General features: G+C 36.6%; 1 protein-coding gene across 2 annotated transcripts in view; it reads right to left on the reverse strand.

Moving 5' to 3' along the window:
• Positions 1 to 18,663, reverse strand: part of LOC149549921 (uncharacterized) — a 161,776-nt gene that overhangs the window by 130,182 nt on the left and 12,931 nt on the right. For both annotated transcript variants that reach the window (XM_089793144.1, XM_089793145.1), the window contains 4 exons: positions 5,576 to 5,702; positions 5,145 to 5,315; positions 3,342 to 4,940; positions 2,932 to 3,027 (listed from right to left, as the gene is read on the reverse strand). In XM_089793144.1, coding sequence (XP_089649270.1) covers positions 2,932 to 3,027; positions 3,342 to 4,940; positions 5,145 to 5,315; positions 5,576 to 5,702 — 1,993 coding nt within the window. The remainder of the gene's footprint in view (positions 1 to 2,931; positions 3,028 to 3,341; positions 4,941 to 5,144; positions 5,316 to 5,575; positions 5,703 to 18,663) is intronic.

The following is an 18,663-nucleotide window of genomic DNA, read 5'->3' on the forward strand; positions in this document are numbered from 1 at the left end:
TCATTGATGAAAAAGTTTATGTAAAGCAATATGATGGATTTATTGTTCATGACAAAGAAAATCATGTATGTAAGCTGAAAAAGGCATTGTATTGCCTTAGACAAGCTCCGTGAGCATGGTATGATCGTATTGATGGTTATCTCTTGAGCTTGGGTTTTATGAAAATTTAAGTTGATCCAAATCTTTATCTCAAAAGGTATAATGATCTTATGTTGATCCTAGTTCTTTATGTTGATCTTTTTATTACGAGTGGTGATGAGTTGATTAGCAAATGTAAGAAAGACTTGACTTCTACATTTGAGATGGAAGATCTTAGATTAATGTATTACTATCTTGGATTGGAGATTTGGCAAAAGTCTAATAAGATTATTCTTAGCCCAAGGTAAGTATGCACTCGAGATTCTTAAGAAGTTTGGTATGCTTGATTGTAAACCAAATGTGATTCCTATGGAGACCAACTTGAAGAAACTTAAAGAAGTTGCTGCTGATTCAAAATTGATTGATTGTACTTCTTGTAGGCAACTGATTGGTTCTCTCATGTATCTTGTCAACACAAGGCCTGACATATGCTATATTGTCAACGCCTTGAGCGAGCCGAGAAAATTTCACCTCATTACAGCCAAACATATTTTGAGATATGTCAGGGGCAACTTACAGTATGGATTGAAATTCTCTTGTTCTAATGATCTTCAACTTCATGAGTTCTCAGATTTTGATTGGGCTCGATGCATTGTGGACAGGAAGAGTACCTCAGGTTTTTGTTTCAGCCTTGGATTTGTATGATTTCTTGGTGCAGCAAAAAGCAAAATGTGTTGCTCAAAGCACAACTGAGGCTGAATATATGGCAACCTGTTCAGCAGCCCGAGAGGTTGTTTGGCTTCGAAAACTCCGTAGTGGATTATTTGAAGCATCTTTTGAACCAATAATATTTTTTTGTGACAATCAAAGCTGCATAAACATTTCTATAGATCATGTCCCCCATGACAAGTCCAAGCATATAGATATTAAGTATCATTACTTAAGAGACATGGTACTGCAAAAGCTGTGGAGCTGAAATATATCAGCACTGATGAACAGACTATTGATATTCTCACTAAGCCTTTATCAAATGTGAAGTTCTCTTATTTTAGAGATAAACTAGGTATGGTCAATCTTGAGGCATAAATGGAACTAAGTCCTATTTTTGCTATGCTTTTTTCTATTCTTGTGTGAATAAATAAGATTGTGAGAATCAACTATGATAACTCTTTCACTCTGGGAAGTGAAAATCATGTTGAGAGAGTCCATGATGACATCACGTGAGAGATTCTATGATGAGAGTTGAATGTCATGTTGAGAGATTTCATGACAGTTCACATTGTGAGAGTTTGTGATTTAAGGATTAGCTGTGATTCTTACAAGGCTATCATGTTAAGTGATTCCATGATATTAAACTACGTGTAAAATCTGCTTGGTTGATTTCATATTTGCTAAGATGGAGTGTTAAATTTTGTAGCTTAATATGAATTGCAATGCCACTGTGCTAACTCAAATGAGTATGTTAGTTTTTATATTCATTAAAAATATTAATTTTGGATAAATAAATTTTATCTCTAACCTTGTTACTAGTGGAAAACTATCGGTTTCAGTTCAATTGTGTGTTGACAAGGATAGGTATGAGGCTCACTATCTGAAGTAACTGTCAATACTGCTGCGTTGGCTTCATCCTCCAACTTATCCTTTATTCTCATATTATAGCGCAAAATTTAAAAGGTCACCGGGTGACTGTCGTCAGGTGTTTGATCACCAAAACGTGTTGCATATCGGACGGATGCCCAACGGGCCTATGATGTTGATGATTCACCGCCATTATGCTTTGTGTTGATCACTTTCTGGAATGACAACTCATGTGCCACCATCTATTACAAGTCAAAAGGAATGATCGCACGAAAAAGTTCAATAGGAGTAATAAGGGTTTCACTAACCTATTCTATTCTTCTTCACGGCCAAGGAATCGAGTGTCGATGTTTCATTCGCATGTGTCTTGTTCAGAAAAGACACATCAACCTTCAGTTTACTGTTCGCATGAGTTATTTCAAGAGGATTTCTACAGACGATTCGTCGTCTCTTCTCACAGGCAAAGTAAAACGAGATTCATGTTGAATTTTTGACATCAGTTTTTTGATGTTCACGGCAGAGTCTTGCTGACCTCTGTGTTTTTTGTAGCGTGCCCTGGTAAATGAAGTTCAGCGCGTATTCATCCTGCCGTGATAAAATTGATCTTTGTAAAGTAAATTGCAGTTGTTGATTTCTTTGTAATTACATCGATTGGATTGGATAATCAATGGAATTCTCTGCACTGGTTTCAGTCAATTCTTTTGGGATTAAAGAACTTTGAATTGAAGCTCTATAATATTTCTTTAAATCAATAAAGTCTGAAGTTATGTGGGCTGGGTTTTTTCCCTCTGCCAAGAGGATTTTTCCAGGGTAAGCATCTGTTCAGATTTCTTATTTGCTTTTCTGGTTCAAAATTCAACACCTGGGTATGGCCCTAAGTCCCTGTTTTGGGATTTGACCACCAATTGTGTCATTATGTTAGACTCGTGTTTTGAAGATCTCTGAATTCTAATCTTCTATGACGCACATAATGTTAACTTGAGCCTACTTTCTGGTATCCCTGACTAGCTTGGAATTTACACAATAGGGGCTGATGCCTATCAAATTTTCGGTGCCATGATTTTGTTACATTCAAACAGACTCATAAACAAGTAATTCGACCAAGTAGTCTCACAAGTACAACCAACCAAATAAAAACATATATCTATTTCTTTAACATTTGCAATGGCCATGACACATTGTTTACAGATTGCACAATTTTGGAATAGAAAATGATAAATTGATGAGAAGTAAAAATAAACTAATGCTTTTAAAGTATAAGTGAATTCTACTCACGGTGCATCTGATTCCTCATTCATTGTATTAAGCTCTTGTTTTCTATTTTGATCAGTAATGCTCTTTGATGTAATAGATCTTTTGCTAGTAATTTCTCTGCTTTGTGCAAAACGGGTTAGTACATGACAAATCCACATGAAAAATTTAAAATGAATATATCATAACAATATTTGTGAAAAAGGTATGTTCTAGCTACTTGTTTTATAGTCTACACTAGTTTTAATTATACGTTGTCATGTTATAGTGCATTCCTGCTATGCACAGTATCTAAAATTTTGATACAGTTGCCAAAGTACTGGTGTTCGTTCCTGTTCGCTGCTGGGCCAGGGTCCCATTAATATAACCCTCATATTACTTATAAGAAACACTATTGACAAAAATTGATTACTTGATTCCTTAGTCTAACTTGCCTTTGCATCACTAAAAGAGGAATTCTAGACTGTGTACTTTTATATTTGCCAAAATCTTCTTGATTCTGAGATTGGTTCACTTGTCTTTTAGTGATATCATTGATATCTTTGTGGGCCACAGTTGCAAGCTTTCCTGTGGTTTGCTTCATATCCTTTCTGTCAACAGTGCATATGCTTGTTAATGTGGAATTGTCAGAAGTGCATTTTGAGCGTTCAGTCTTCCTGGGGCTTGAATTCTTCAAGGCTACATCATAATTTTCCATCCTTTTGCAGAAACCACCATTTTGAGCAAAGAACTGATCTTGATCTCCTTCAAGATCCTCTGAAGGTATGTTGTTAGGCACTGACATGATGTGTGAAGATAATTTATGTCCAGAACCTGAGCAAGAAGATGAACTTGGTGACAAAGCCTCCTTATCAGAGTACTGCGATTCAGGAGGATGAAATGTCTGTTTCAGTGCATTGGAGTCAGCTGCTCTAAGTGTGTTTTCAAAGCAGGTACCCATAGTGTCATCTTGTTTATCTGTAGTAATCTGCTTGCATTGCAAAGCAACATCTTCAATGCTGAACTCAGATAGCTTAAACTTTGAGAATGGTGGTGTTGTCTGTTTGGGCATTGTTCCATCATCACAGCATTCAGAATTATTATCAATATTTTGAGATGTTACGGCATTTTCACTTCTAGAGAATGCAACCTTATCAAAGTATTTGGATTTAGCCAGATTAGATGTCTGTTCTGCATTAATTGCATTACCTGTTTGAAATAAATTTCCAAAACAAGTACCTTCTATAACACCCTGCTTTTCTCCATTAGGTTGCTTGCACTGATAGTTTTGAACATCCTGAGAAACACTTATATGAAGTAATTTTGCCAAGGATTTAGGAGTCTCATGTTGAAAATCCACATCTTCCATGCTGACCTCCACTTGCTTTATTGCTGACTGTGCCACTGTTGGTTGCTCTGGTACTTCTCTACCATCATGGCTTTCAAATTCATTATCAACATTTTGGGGGATAGCCTTGCTGTTATGTTTAGGAATTACAACCTTTTCAAAGTACTTGGATTCTGTTTGAATAGATGTTTGTTTCACAGTATTAGAATCTCCTGCTTCTAGTAAGTTTTTGAAGCAACTGTCATCCATTATGTTTTGTTTATCTGGATTATTCTGCATGTGTTTCTTACTACCAAGATCCTGTGAGGCGCTTGTGCAGGGTGATTGTGCTGATAGTTCAGAAGGAACCCCATGCTGAGAATCTAACACCTCCATGCTGATCTTGGATAGCTTAAAATTTAACTGTGCCTTTGGCAATTGTTGTCGTACTTCTCCACTATCATGGCTTGCAGAATTGTCATCACATTTTTGGGAGAGTACCTTAATCGTGCTTTTAGAGACACTTTCACTCTTTTCACTAGAGTGCATTGATGCATTTTCCTGTACAGCATTTTTCTTTCCTTCCTTTCCCACAATTGTATTACTCTTGCTTTTGGAGATAGCTTCACTCACTTCACTAGAAGTTGTTAAAGATTTTTCTTGGACAGGAGTTTTCTTTTCTTCCCTTCCCTTGGGCAGCATACAATCAAGATCAAATCCATCCAATCTGAATAATAAATACAGTTTCAAATAGCGTAAGCTGAGAATGTTTAAAACCTACATTGTTTATACATTCAAGTACATGAGAGTGCCAATTTATCTAGCAAGCATTATTCTAAACTGGATAAATTGGATCGGGAAAAAATTGTATGTTCTTCAAGATGACACATAAAAGGAAACAGGTTTTTGTAACAAGTATTCAATGACTCACTCATTAAAATCGAAGTTAAATTCAAAACCATCTTTCTTCTCTTGGGAAACTTCTTGATGCTTCACCTTAGATTTTTGTGTCTTACTTGAAGGACTTTTAAAACCAAGGTCTGACATGTCAACATCAAATGAGAGCTTTCCAAATCCTCCATCAAAGTCAAAATCAACATCACTGCATCAGAAACAAATGAGTTAAAAATGACGTTGGTAGAAAGCTCAATGAAATGTTCTAAAGGAGATATCTTTATGGTAAAAGAAGTAAGAGATCTTTCTAGCATACCCTAATACAACCGGAACCTTTTCTTTCCCTTTTTACCTTCTATCAAGTTGAAATGTTGAGCCAATCAAGGGATCCATAACAACATCCTATTCTATAACAAACTATTCCATGGTACAATATATCAAATATTCTAATACTTTACAGTAACTTACAACTTATCCAAGGAGAAGCTGGTTCTTTTAGCTTTTGATGGTGCTTCACTGCCAAAGTCTAATGCAGCATCTTTTTTCGGTGCACTTGGCTTCCAAGAGCTTAGAAAATCATCTCCAATATCATCTTCTGCTTTAGATACACCAGAAATTCATTCATTGCACCCTTCACTACAGAAACTATATGATATCCTCTCATCCATACATCAATTGGATATAATTGTTTTGCTTCATAAGTTACATTCATGATTTATGTGGCAATTTTTGAACTGTTTTCTCTTTGAATATTTTTATTATATTAGACTTCAATCATTTATTTCATAAGACTGCACATCCAAACTCATACTATGAAGCTACTACTAAATCTCCCAAAAAAATTAAAAACAAAAAACAAAACAAACGATGGAAATGTCTGTGTTCTTATAGTTATACAATTACAAATACAGCTGTGTGGTTCTTTTTATATTGAGATATAAGATAAAGGCTTTATACTGTGCCTTTGAAACATATAGAAAAAGCTTCTTTTGTACATTAAGTAGTGAGAACTAATACATAAAAATAATCAGAGAATCAGAATTTCTTACTCCCAGGGAAAAATTATAGGATATGCATAACAGAACAATAGTTGGCATCTAGGCAAAAGTGTTGAGGCTTGGAACCTAAGAGGGAACCGAAACTAGAAGCACAAAAGCATATAAGGGAATATTCTAGGGACACAACCTTGCTAATTTTGTATTCTGTGTCAGTGTTTTGATTTGTTCCTTCCAAAATAGCATAAAATGGAACAGTTTGTAAGTATTATCTTTCTTCAAATTGGAGGGGGAATCTCCCTTGAAACAAAAATTGTAACCCTAGAATTCAAAACAATAGAACAACCTATTCTTTAGTTAATTCAGTATGGGCACAAGGATTATCAGCACTTATACATGAAACAGGAGATTTTTCATTCTTTAATCATAAAATTAAAAAAAATAAACAACTAGCACTCACTCACTTTTTATAACTAAAGCAGAGAGTAGATATAAAAATTACAATTAAGAACCTGGATTGAACTCCGTACAAACAAAAATGTATTATTAGTTTAATAAGGGCATTACTACAACATAAAGGCTGCAACAGATTTCAAACAATATTCAGCACACCAAATCACTATTGCTGGCTTTAATAGCAACTCAGCAACAAATAAGCATATAAGTATTAGCCACCATCTAAGTGCACAAAGTACTAATTAATGAGTGTTTACAATCATTAGCATGGTCGTGCAATTCAATTTGTTTAAGATAAACAAAAAAATAAATAGCTAAAGTTCTATGCTCAATAAAGCAAGTTTGCAAACCAAGCAAGCCATAAATATCAAAAGTCATAAAATCAGTCACAATTAAAAACAGAGATTTTCTCATATAGAATTGGGCTTAGATATATTATGTCCCAAAATAAACTTTCTAGAAGGTCATGAGAATAGCTATCCAATAATTTGAACAGCATAAAATAGACACTTTGATGTCATCAACACCTCTCAGTGACGCAAATATAGCAAAAGTGGCTTCCTAATAAACCTTAGATTGTTTGAAAATCACCAACAATCTTGGTAAATTGAATCTAATTTCCGACTGAGAGATCACTTACAAACATAGGTTAACGAAGACCCATCTGCAACCCCTAGGAGACAGACCTGTCTCTAGTATGGAGACCTTGTCTAAGATGTCTCCAATTGCAACCTTGATCTCTAAAAGACTCCCATAGTCTCCTACATAAAGGTGTTGAATCCCACAGAAACCAAAAAAAATCCCTCAAAATTAAGAGTTAATTTACCAAGTTTAAAAATAAACACTCCACAGAAGGGAAAAAAATCAGCCAAATAGGTTAGGAGTCGATGCGAGCTAACAAGACCACAAGTATTTGTCATATAGCTATTCGCGATTCAATGCAAAACTCAAAATATATTCATACTTTTTATATTCTTGTTCTTTTAATCCGTTTGTGTAGACTTTGTGGTATGTACAATGGGGGTGAATTCTTAGATCCTTGAGAGTTGAGAACTTTCCTACGATTACATTTTCTTTCTTGATTCTTGTATGTCTTTATTCATATTCTCATATAAATAATCTATATTCACATTCCCATAGATATGATCTATATGCACATTCTCAAATTTATAATCATATAGAATAACAAAAGGATTTGCAGTGTTGCCAAATTCAACTTGTAGGTTTGGGCTAATGCATTCAATTTCCTTATACACTTTGTGTATATTCATATTTATTTTTACAAATATAGAACTATTTCACATTTTCAATAAATTACTAAAATATATTTTAAAAAATTGGCACCTCCGAGTGCCCATCTCTTATTTTGAAAAATAGTCATACTGGTACTAGTACCAGAATCTAGAGTTTCCAAGTACCCCCATCTCGATGCAACCTTGCTTCCAAACATTTGCCACCTTTATTATTTTTATAAGATAAGATAAGATAAAATTATTAATGTCCAACAAAAGACCACAAAAGGTCTATGGGACAAAGAGTTTGCAACCAAACAACAAACAACAACAGGAGCACCAAATGGTGTTCGAGAAAAGCGGACAACAAGAAACAAGAAGAGAGAAGACAAGGTAAAGACTAGGAGTCTTCCTTGGCAAAAAGAAATCAGTCATAGAAGGATAAGACTGTGAGTGGACAAGAGCCCTGAACTATCTCTGTGAATCTAGAATGACCAACAGAACTGGTAGAACTAGCCAGCCTTTTCACATCCTGTAAAAGAGATAAGGGTGCAAAAAAGGCAGTGATAGGTTGATCAGAATTATGTCAGTGAGGAAATAGTAACTATAGAGTACTATCACGAAGCAAAGTGGCCTCCTGAAGATAGAGCGCTAGACACCATTGGTCACAATAACTGAAGAAAGCTGAAAGAGAAAAGCAATCCCGAAACAAACAATAAAATCTCTCTCTAATCTCATAAAAGATAGGGCATCCAAAAATAAAGTGAGTCTCTATCTCAACCTCAGCTAAAGTACACAGCTTACAAATTCGTTCTCCTCTGTCAATATGATGGTATGTCTGAGCATGAAGACGGTGACCCCAGAGAGATACAAAGGGCATGACTCCACCGTCGAGAAAGGTAACTAAGACGGACAATAATCCCATCACTCATCTCCAGAAAGTGCTCCACATAGAAGGCCATCCTCAAACGTAAGCCACCATGAGGGTTAGTCCAAGTAGTAATAATATATTGTCTGCAAATATCAAGTTTAACATGCTCATTTAACTCCTGTCTAGATGGGAGGAAATGAGCAGGGGCATTCAATGAGAATTAATAAAGAGGGAGATGATCAACATCAATCCTAATTGAGCTCAATAGAGAAAAGGCCTGTGCATACCAACAATGAGCACGAGAGCTAGTATTGGAGCGTGCAATAGCAACAGAAGAACAATATGCCAAGTAGGAATATCTATCATGCTCACCAACCAAATTCGCAAAACCACGCAGATGATGAAGGAACCAAATCAGATCAAATATAGTTGCAAGACTGAAGGGATGAGCACCAAACTCTGCAAGAATGACATTGTGAGAAGTGAATCTGTGACATCTAATGATGCATCGTAAGAGCAATGTCTGAACCTGCTCAATCGAGGCCTAGTCAGAACTAAGGAGAGAAGGACCCCAACCACTGAGCCATAAAGAATAGTTTGTTGAACAAGGGAGTCCGAGAGGGATAACTTGGACGGGGTATCCTAGAAATGGTGTGTGAAGCATTGTTTCTCAAGCATAGCAAGAGAACCCATACCCTTACTAACTTTGGATCATATGGCCGGTCTCATACTAAAGTGAGGCCCAAAAAAATTAACTCCCAGATACATATAAGAAGTGATCTCAATCCCCTATCCCTGAAAAAAGAAATAAAGGTGAGAAGTCTTTAGGCAATTAAAAATCATAACCTGAGTCTTACCCAAGTTAACTGCTAATTGTCTCTAAACACAAAAGGAAGCCAAACCATCCAGAAGCCTCTGTAAACTCTCTGTAGAAGAAGCAAGAAGAACCTCATCATCCGCAAAAAGAAGAATGGAGATCAAAACTTGGCATAAGTAGCAACCATCGCCTAGGAGCAAAGACTTCAAAAGGAAGTCCTCAAGCTCATCAATATACAAACCAAACAAAGTGGGAGAGAGAGGGCAGCCTTGTTTAACCCCAATGGTGCTATGGATTGGGACTGAGAAATCATTAGGAGTCTTGAATCTACCAACAACAGTTTCATATAATCTCATGATAGCCGTTAGTAACATCTCTGAAATCCCAATCTCCTGAAGCCTTTGAAATAAAGCCATCCTAGGAACAAAATCAAAAGCCTTGCGAAAATTAACAAAACAGCAATAAACTTTCTCTGATCTGTGTCTAGCCTCCTCAATTATATGACTATAAAAATTCATGCTTAGCACAATTGTCTACCAAAAGCATGATTACTGAACCTTAGGCATCATTAAGTCTACAACATTATATCACAGATGCCTTCAAATATGAACACCTTTACACAATCCCCTTTAATGCAAATCAAAACATTGAAACTTAGGCACTTTGAACAATGTGCCTTCCTTATTGTTTCAAGTTTCAAACAACGGAAATCTTGCTGAAACTCCTGTAGGTGCTACTGATAGTGTACAATGAACGCAAAACTTTTGCAAATATGCAACATTACTTCTAGAAAAACCCCTTGGATGGTTTGTAGGATGCTTGGATGGATACAAATCTACCCTCCGGGTACCATAATTACTTGGGCCAAGTGGGGCTATAGTATGACAGATGATGCAATCTTGATTGATCCACCTCCTCTTCAATTTGAGTCAATTTCAGATTTCGGTAAAGGTGGTGGGTGTAATGTTCCCGTCATCAAATAAATAAATGTGTAAACCTTTGTTTGTGGGCTGATTGGTTTAGCTTATCTTAGACCCATTTTATTCTTAATTGTTTCTATAGGTGTTTTTTGTGCCTCTTGTTGGCACTTAGTTTCTCCCTTAACAAGGTATTTATGTCCGTGAAATTGAGTTATTTTAGTATGTGATTTGGATTGTTTCTTTGTATTGTGAATTCCTCTTGGAGTTTTGTATTATTTGACATTTCAAAAGTGAAAGATCTTCCCTACTTGGCTAGTTCGGTTTCAGTGAGATTCAACCCTCACCCTATTCCGATTTTTTGTATTACTTTGCTTTGAATCTAGAACATCCGGAGCGCCATCTTTGTCTGCGAATATAATTGGCCAATATCTATGTTCAACATTTATTCTTGTTTGGCATATATCTTGTGCAATTGGTGTTCTAATATTATCTTATCTAGCATATAATGTTGGAATTCATTGTACTTTCCAGATAGCAGATTCAAACCTCATACGACACTTTCTTTATTCATGTAAGTGTTTTCTTTCCTGTCTATGTGGCTTCCAACTTCCTTTTGTGCAGCCTCCACCTTGTTTTCCTTGCAGCCTCCGGCTTCCTACCATGTGGCCTCCGACATACTTTCTGTAAGGCCTTCGGCTTCCTTTCCGTATAGCCTCCAACTTCCTTTCCGTGCGGCCCCCAACTTCCTTTTGTGTGGCCTCCCACTTCCTGTACGACCTCTTGTTTCCTTCCGTAAGGCCTCCTGCTTCCTTTTCGTAATACCTCCGGCTTCCTTTCGTGCAGCCTTCGGCTTCGTTCTATGCAACCTCAAACTCCCTATTGTACAACCTCTAGCTCCCTTTTGTGTGGCCTCCGATCCAAGGTCACCTTCAAACCAAGGTGATCTCCAAACCAAAAACACCTCCGGACAGAAATCACCTTCGGATAGATATCGCCTTTGTAACATTACAGTAGTATCAAAGCCAGTGATCCTGCCAGCCTATGGATAATGAATGAAAGTTAATAGCCGAAAACAAAAGAGATCCAACTCAGTTGATAGAGTGGTAGATCAAAAACCCACTCCTGCTAAAGTCATGGCACTACTAAGGGATCTTTTGCGGATTCAAGCACAAAACAATGACACTTAACGACTTTTGGAAGAAATTCTTAGAAAATTGGTAGAAAATAAGATATCCAATGAACAAAATGGTCACGGTGCTGATTCCATCTTGAGAAAGGCAAATCCTTATCTGACACGCTCTCGACCTTCCTTGCCAGCTTTCCCTCCACAGACAAAGGTACGAAATAGAAGAAAGCAACCAACCTTTGAGGAAGTTCAAGCACAATTGAAAGAAGATTGGAAGAATGCAAACTTGGAAGAGGATATCCTACAAAGATTACGCAAAATTGAGAATGCGATATTCTGGAGGCAAAAATTGAGGATATTTTAACAATTATCTCATAAGGAAGTTGAGTAAAGTGAACTTATAGCCATTTGATGGATTTGGATCCATATCTGTCCAGGCATGGGTGATGAAGGTCAACGCCTACTTGTTGTGAGGTTTTCACACCATCGCCCCAAAATTTTTGGGGACCCCCTCTTTCAGGCAAGCCTTGGCAATTTTCGCGGGTGTTGGGAATTTTTCGGTTGCCTTAGCAAAATTTGGAGTTGTCCAGAGGTTTTTGAAGTGGCGATTTTACACCTTGGATGCCTTCTGGCCAAGAGGGGATTTGGTTTTTTTTCACCCCCTATGGAACTAGATTTTCTAGGACATGTAATTTCGTCTTTAGGCCAAGTAGAATTCAACAACATTTTTTTCGATGGTTAAAATAACATCTAGCAGGACAAATTTGCAAATTTTGGACTTAGATAGATTTTTGAAAATTTGATATAATTGTATAAGCTTGAGCATTTTCAAAATTAATTTGTGGACTTAGTTGTTTTGGAAATCTTTAAAAAAATGCAATGAAAAGAAATTTGAATAGTGAAATTGACTTTAGAGTTTGAATTTCGATTGCCAGAAAAGGATTTATTTTGTTTAAAAATTGAAAGTGTATCGCAAAATTGAAATTGGATTAAATTGCAAAATCTCATTAATTTCTTTGAAATTTTGCCTAGAGCATTTTAGAATGTTAAATGAAATTGGTTGGAATTGAAAATTGATTTTGGCTTGCTGGATTCGATTTTAATGATATTTTAATTGCCAAAATGTTGTTAAATGAAAATTTTGACATCTCCTAGGCTTACCTTATTTCTATTTTGCAATTTTGGATCAAACTGGCAATTAGAAGGGGCAATTTCGCTATGGGGTTTAGCTATGTTTGTGTTTCATTTAAAACTGGGCCATCTTAGGGGGTTTAACTTAAATTTTGTTTCCCTCCAAGCAGGTCGGTCCACTCTGGAGGTCAACAGGAGGACATAAGAAGGGGCTTCCCCCCTCTTATTTCCTCATTCATTTCCACTCCCTTTGCTTGAGGTTGGGCAAATTTTTTCCTCTAGCTGGACGATTTTCTCCTTGGCAGCGATTTTTGAGAGTCTGATTTTCCATTTTTGAGCAACGATTTCTTCCTTGGAGATATAAATTTAGTGCATTACCACCCTAGGATTGAAGTTGGGAGATATAAGTGTAGTCCATCCCAAGGTAACAAAGAGGCAAAAATAAGTGGTAGTCCAACCCCTAGGATTGAAGTTGGAGATTGATAAGTGTAGAGATAAGATTTGGAGAGGCAAAAATAAGCTAGATTCCATCGATAGAAAGAAGTTTGGAGATTGATAAGTGGAGTCCATATCATTTAGAACAAAGAGGTAGAAATAAGTGTTTAGGATGGTGGAAGTTAGTACAAGCAAGAACCCAAAGGGAATGAATACCAAAAAAGACAAGGGAGACATGATGCCAAAGACCACCTTTTTCTCGAAAGTGAGGCAAATAAGTGATACCAATATTGGCATGGTGAACATGGTACAGTTGAAGGATAGATTGAAGGAAAGACAATCCCCATGGCAAAGAAGATCTACAAGAGTAAAATTGTACACACAGCGGCTTTCCCTTGTCGTCAGTAGAAATTGTGATTCAGCCGACAGGACCCTTCGGAAAAGTTTTGTATCAGCCGACAAGTCCCTTCGGAAAGGTTCTTGTTATGTAACCGACGGATCCCTTTGAAAAGGTTTTTGTTATGTAGCGACATGTTGTATGCGGCCGATGGACTCCTTCGGGAAAGTTCTTCGGAAAGTATTTATAACCCCTTCGGGAAGCATTGTATTTATCAGATCATTCAAGCATAATGTATTGGTTGGCATATGTGAATAATAATAAGAAGAATTTTGCTGTTCATGTTCGTGTTCACTATCTGTGTGCGTTTCTTAATTAATCTATGCGGTAAACATCCCTCCTACCTTGCCTTGTCTAGAATTAGTAATGCAGTGTGCATCCCGATTTGATATTGTGACCAAGGCCATCGTTTTTGATGAAGGGAAGAGAATGTTGGTTAACATCAACAGACAAGTGGTCGAAGAAGTATTCAATATTCCCCAGCATAAAGGCATGACAGTGGTAATGATGGATCAAACAACCAAGTTCTTTCAGGATAATTAGGATGCTTACTTCATTCATCTAAGGCAGAGTTGGTTACATGAAAACAAGAAAGGAGTTACTAGGCCGTCAAAGCTCACTCGATCAAATTTCAAGTCAAAGTATGGAAACCTTATTGTGTTTCTCAGCCAAATCATGGCCGTGGCTCAAGGTATGCAATTCGAGAACTGGATGTACTATTTTATTGATGAAATTGAAAATCGAAAGAGAAAATTTGATTGGGCTATAATTATTAGTGAAAATTTAGAGTTACAACTTAGGACAGTGCAAAATCAAAAGCAATTCTATATGGGGTCCTACCTCTTTTATTTGATTTAGAGGCGGTGAAAAGTGAAAAGTGAATCTCAAGGAAGAGTGAATTTCAAGGAAGAGCACATTTGGAGGAAATGATTTGAAAATATTTGAGGCTAGGCAAGGCTTGGCTATTCATGCAAACCAAATTCAAATAGGAAGGTTAGAAAAGACCAAGAAGGTTAAAGAAGGCAAGGATAATAAAGGAGGAAAGCGAGACGAAAGGTTGAAAGAGGTCAAGTTAATGGATGGCAACACTCAAGATGATCAATATAAGGTAGTTGACGACATCATCTACTACAAGTATTGGATATATTTTGTGCGTGAGTCCAAATTCAAGCAAAGGATCCTTTAAGGAAATGCACGCCTCACCATTAGCAAGACCCTAGGTTTCTCAAGACATATAGACAGCTCAAGTAAAGGTTCTCATGGAAGGGAAAGGTTCTCAAGACATATATGCCAGCAAAACGAATCTAAACAGACCTTACCTGCTAGATAATTACAACCCTTGCTGATTCCGGAACAAAAGTTGGAGAACATCTCTATGGATTTCATAACTAGAAATCTAAAGGTAAATGGAATGGATTGTATCTTTCTGGTAGTTGACCGATGACAAAGTACGCACACTTCTTTTCCATCTCCTTGGACTTCCAGGCCACACAGGTGACCGATTTATTTTTTAGAGAAGTTTTCTGCTTCCACGAGTTACCTCGAAACATTGTTAGTGACAAGGATGGTTGATTTCTAAGTACCTTCTAGATAGAATTATTTCGGTTAATGGGAACAAAATTATCGCCAAGTACCAACTACTACCCCCAGACTGACGAACAAATGGAGATTGTGAACAAATGGTTGGAAGGTTACTTGTGGAACTATGTTTCAGCACAACAACAAGAGTGGATTAATGGCTACATCTCGGAGAATACTGTTATAATACAATGTATCACATGTTGAACGGGATGACTACCTTCAAAGCACTCTACGGATATGAGCCCCCTTCATTTGTGGACATGATTTTGGGTGATTGCAACTTGTGAAATACAAACTTAAAAGATCCATGGAATAGGTAATGCTTTGGCAACCTTCATTTCAATAAAATGACAACTCAATCTCAAATGAATTCTATTACTTGTCAAATTTAAGATCATAGTCTAACAGAAGATTAAAGTAGAGTAAAGAATGTAATTGTAAAGGAGATATAGATTTTTTGAAAACAAAGTCACATATTGATTGGCTTCAAGACTGTGATAGAAAAAAAAAAATTTATAGCTTTGTGAAAAGTGGAAGCAATAGGAATCTAATTACCTCTCTTGTCTCCTTGGAGGGGATTCATCTTCCCTCCCTTAGGGAGATTTCTCTAGACACTTCTCAACTTTGTTTCTTGAGGATTCTACATGCTAGTGATGATTTTTGTATGTTTTAGATTGCATTCTCCCTCTAGTTTTTAAAGAGATGAATGAGGCTCTTATTCAGCCTATCCCTTTGGAGCAATCGAAGAGGTGTTTCAAATGAAAACCATATCGCTATTCTCCTTAATCTTACCAATTTTATCTTAGTTACAATGATTGAACATCAATGAGTATTAATTTACCCTGATGGTGTTAAGTTTTAGGAACCAAAATAGCGTCCACAAGAAGAAAGACATTGACTTTTACCTTGGGAAAACCCTCCACTTGAGGGTGAAAAACCCACCCCACAAAATGATGATTCCTTTCTCAAATCAATACAATGATCTACTTATGATTGAAAACTCTACCAAATCAGTCAAAGACTCTTATTCACCTTGAATACAAAATGATCATTGATTAAATACAAGAAATTGATACTACTTATATGAAAATGTCTTACAAGATTGTATATATCCAATCACATACAAATCATACACTGAAACAATGAAACTTGAATACACACTAACAGAGCAAACTTTCAGAATAATACTCATTACATATAATGAGAGTGTCGAAAGATGCCTCTATTCATAAACTTGAACAAGAGAACCTTGTGGTAACGAAGAGATTGTCGCAGAATATCAAAAGACCCTTGTCTATTACAACCATAATGAAGATACTTTAATAATGCCACAATACAAGCTCCCTTGAATCGACTATAAGACATAAATGATGCCATGTCATTCGTTCATGATGTCAAGTCATCAAAAGGGAGTCAAAGAATAGAATAGACAAACAAGCAATGCCAAGATGAACTATCTCAATGGTGAAGAAGGTAAATAGGACAAGAATAATATATATGAAGGAAAACCAATCACAATCCTACACCTCGACCATGATACAAGATTCAAACAATGTCACGAAGAAGGACAAAATCAACAACAGGATAAAGTCGAGCCTCTCCCAAGAGAAACAAAGAAAGAAAGACGATATCATCTTCACCAATTTCAAAACAAACATAGAATTAAGAATTGTCACAATACATTTCTACGATACTTGAAGCAAATCACCGCAGGTGAGAATGATCTCTCGCGCAACTACAAAACACTAACACTCCCTCTTAGCAAGTAAGCGATCATGCATATGTCTTTCCATCTCTTAACATAACAAGAATAAGAAGCTACAACAAAAAAATGTCAATATCAACATCACATCGCTGATTTTCTCAAAATAATATTGTCATCTCAACATGATATTCACTCGGCTACTCCCAAAGGATAAAAGAAACAAAAAAGCTAAGTTATGGAATCTCACACATTATTTCCACCATTGACTACTCCTAATGGGTGGATCCAACATGGCTACTCTCAAAGGGTAAAACAAGAGCTTCGCCTCAAACTTCTCTCGAAGAGAAAAATGCATTAACAAGGGATGGCAACTTGAACTTCTCCCTCATGAAGAATAACTCATTAACAAGGGATTGCACCTTGAACTTCTCCCTCATAGAAAAGAACTAATTAACTTCTCCCTCATAGAAAAGAACTAATTAACAAGGGATTGCACCTTGAACTTCTCCCTCATAATGAAGAACTCATTAACAATAGATTGCACCTTGAACTTCTCCCTCACAGAGAAGAACTCATTAACAAGGGTTGGCACCTCGAACTTCTCCCTCATAGAAAAGAACTCATTGAAAAGGGATTCCACCTCAAACTTATTCCTTGCAGAGAAGAACTCATTAAAGCACCTAAAAGATCACATAAATGATGAGACTCCCTCTCAACAAGGACAACATACTCTAAACCTTGATTATCACAATAAACTATTTGACCAAACAAGGAGTCCCACTACCACATGATCTCGTCGATCCTCTGCAACGGACTTGACACTCTTAATTTGCCACACAAGCTCCCTCTGAATCTTCAAGCACTTGCATCAACCTCCTAACCTCCTTGTATAAGATTGCATGCAATTAATGCCACAGAGGAATGTGTTGGGTAGATATTTTGCAATCGAAAGTTTTGGGTAAAAATCCAGCCGCAAAATAGGATGATCAGCCACAGTGTATAAGACAGAGTCTATCCTACCTTAAAGGGATGGCTCCCCCTTCTCACCGTTCCTTCGATCAACTCAAGGTAAGCAAGAAACTAAGAGATCTTATAAAATGGGTGTTACCAATATCCTTTCTTCTTATCTTTCAAGAAAGAATCCACTTACTCGTGAAGCGAGTAATGGGTAGGGTGAATCTCTAACTACACTTCTATCAAGAGTTGGAAACAGTGACACCGATAAACCTTCACTAACTCAAAGGCTAGCTGAAAAGCTTTACAATTAGGGAACAAAGACTCCTAAAAGTAAGAATAACTTAACGATTTTGCAGATTAAGAAAAAAGTATAAACAACAGAGAAAACTTCTAGCTATATATATCCACAACCGCTCCCAGTCAAAGCTTCAACTCTGATTGCTCCTTAAATCACTATGCTCTTTTATTGAACACACAATAATAACATGAACCAAGAAAATAGGCACAAATTACAGTCAAAGCTTCTAATTTGCTCTATCACAATTGCTTCTAATCAAAGCTTCGAATCCAATTATTTCTTTTATTCACTTTTCTCCCAAATTTGTATTACACAATCAAAGTTATGCTTGCACAAATGTAGTAAAGCTTTCTTGCATACAACAAAAGATTATTTTTACAATGAGGGGGCACTCCTTTATATAGGCACAGGAGTTGAGAAAAAGGTGGAAGAAAAAGTGAGAGCAACTCAACCAACTTTGACCTAGTCTAACTAAAAGAGAAAATATAGGGTTACATGCAACTCGCATTACATCTTTTACATACACATGTAACTCGCATTACATGTAATTACACATAATCATATAATACATCCTCTTCAATTACAAACATGAAAGAAGAAGAAGAAGAAAGAAGGAAGACAAATGAAACAATCCT

This window comes from Cupressus sempervirens, chromosome 7, assembly GCF_028749045.1.
Source record: "Cupressus sempervirens isolate cs-2001-9-10 chromosome 7, ASM2874904v1, whole genome shotgun sequence".
In the NCBI taxonomy this organism is placed as follows: domain Eukaryota; kingdom Viridiplantae; phylum Streptophyta; class Pinopsida; order Cupressales; family Cupressaceae; genus Cupressus; species Cupressus sempervirens.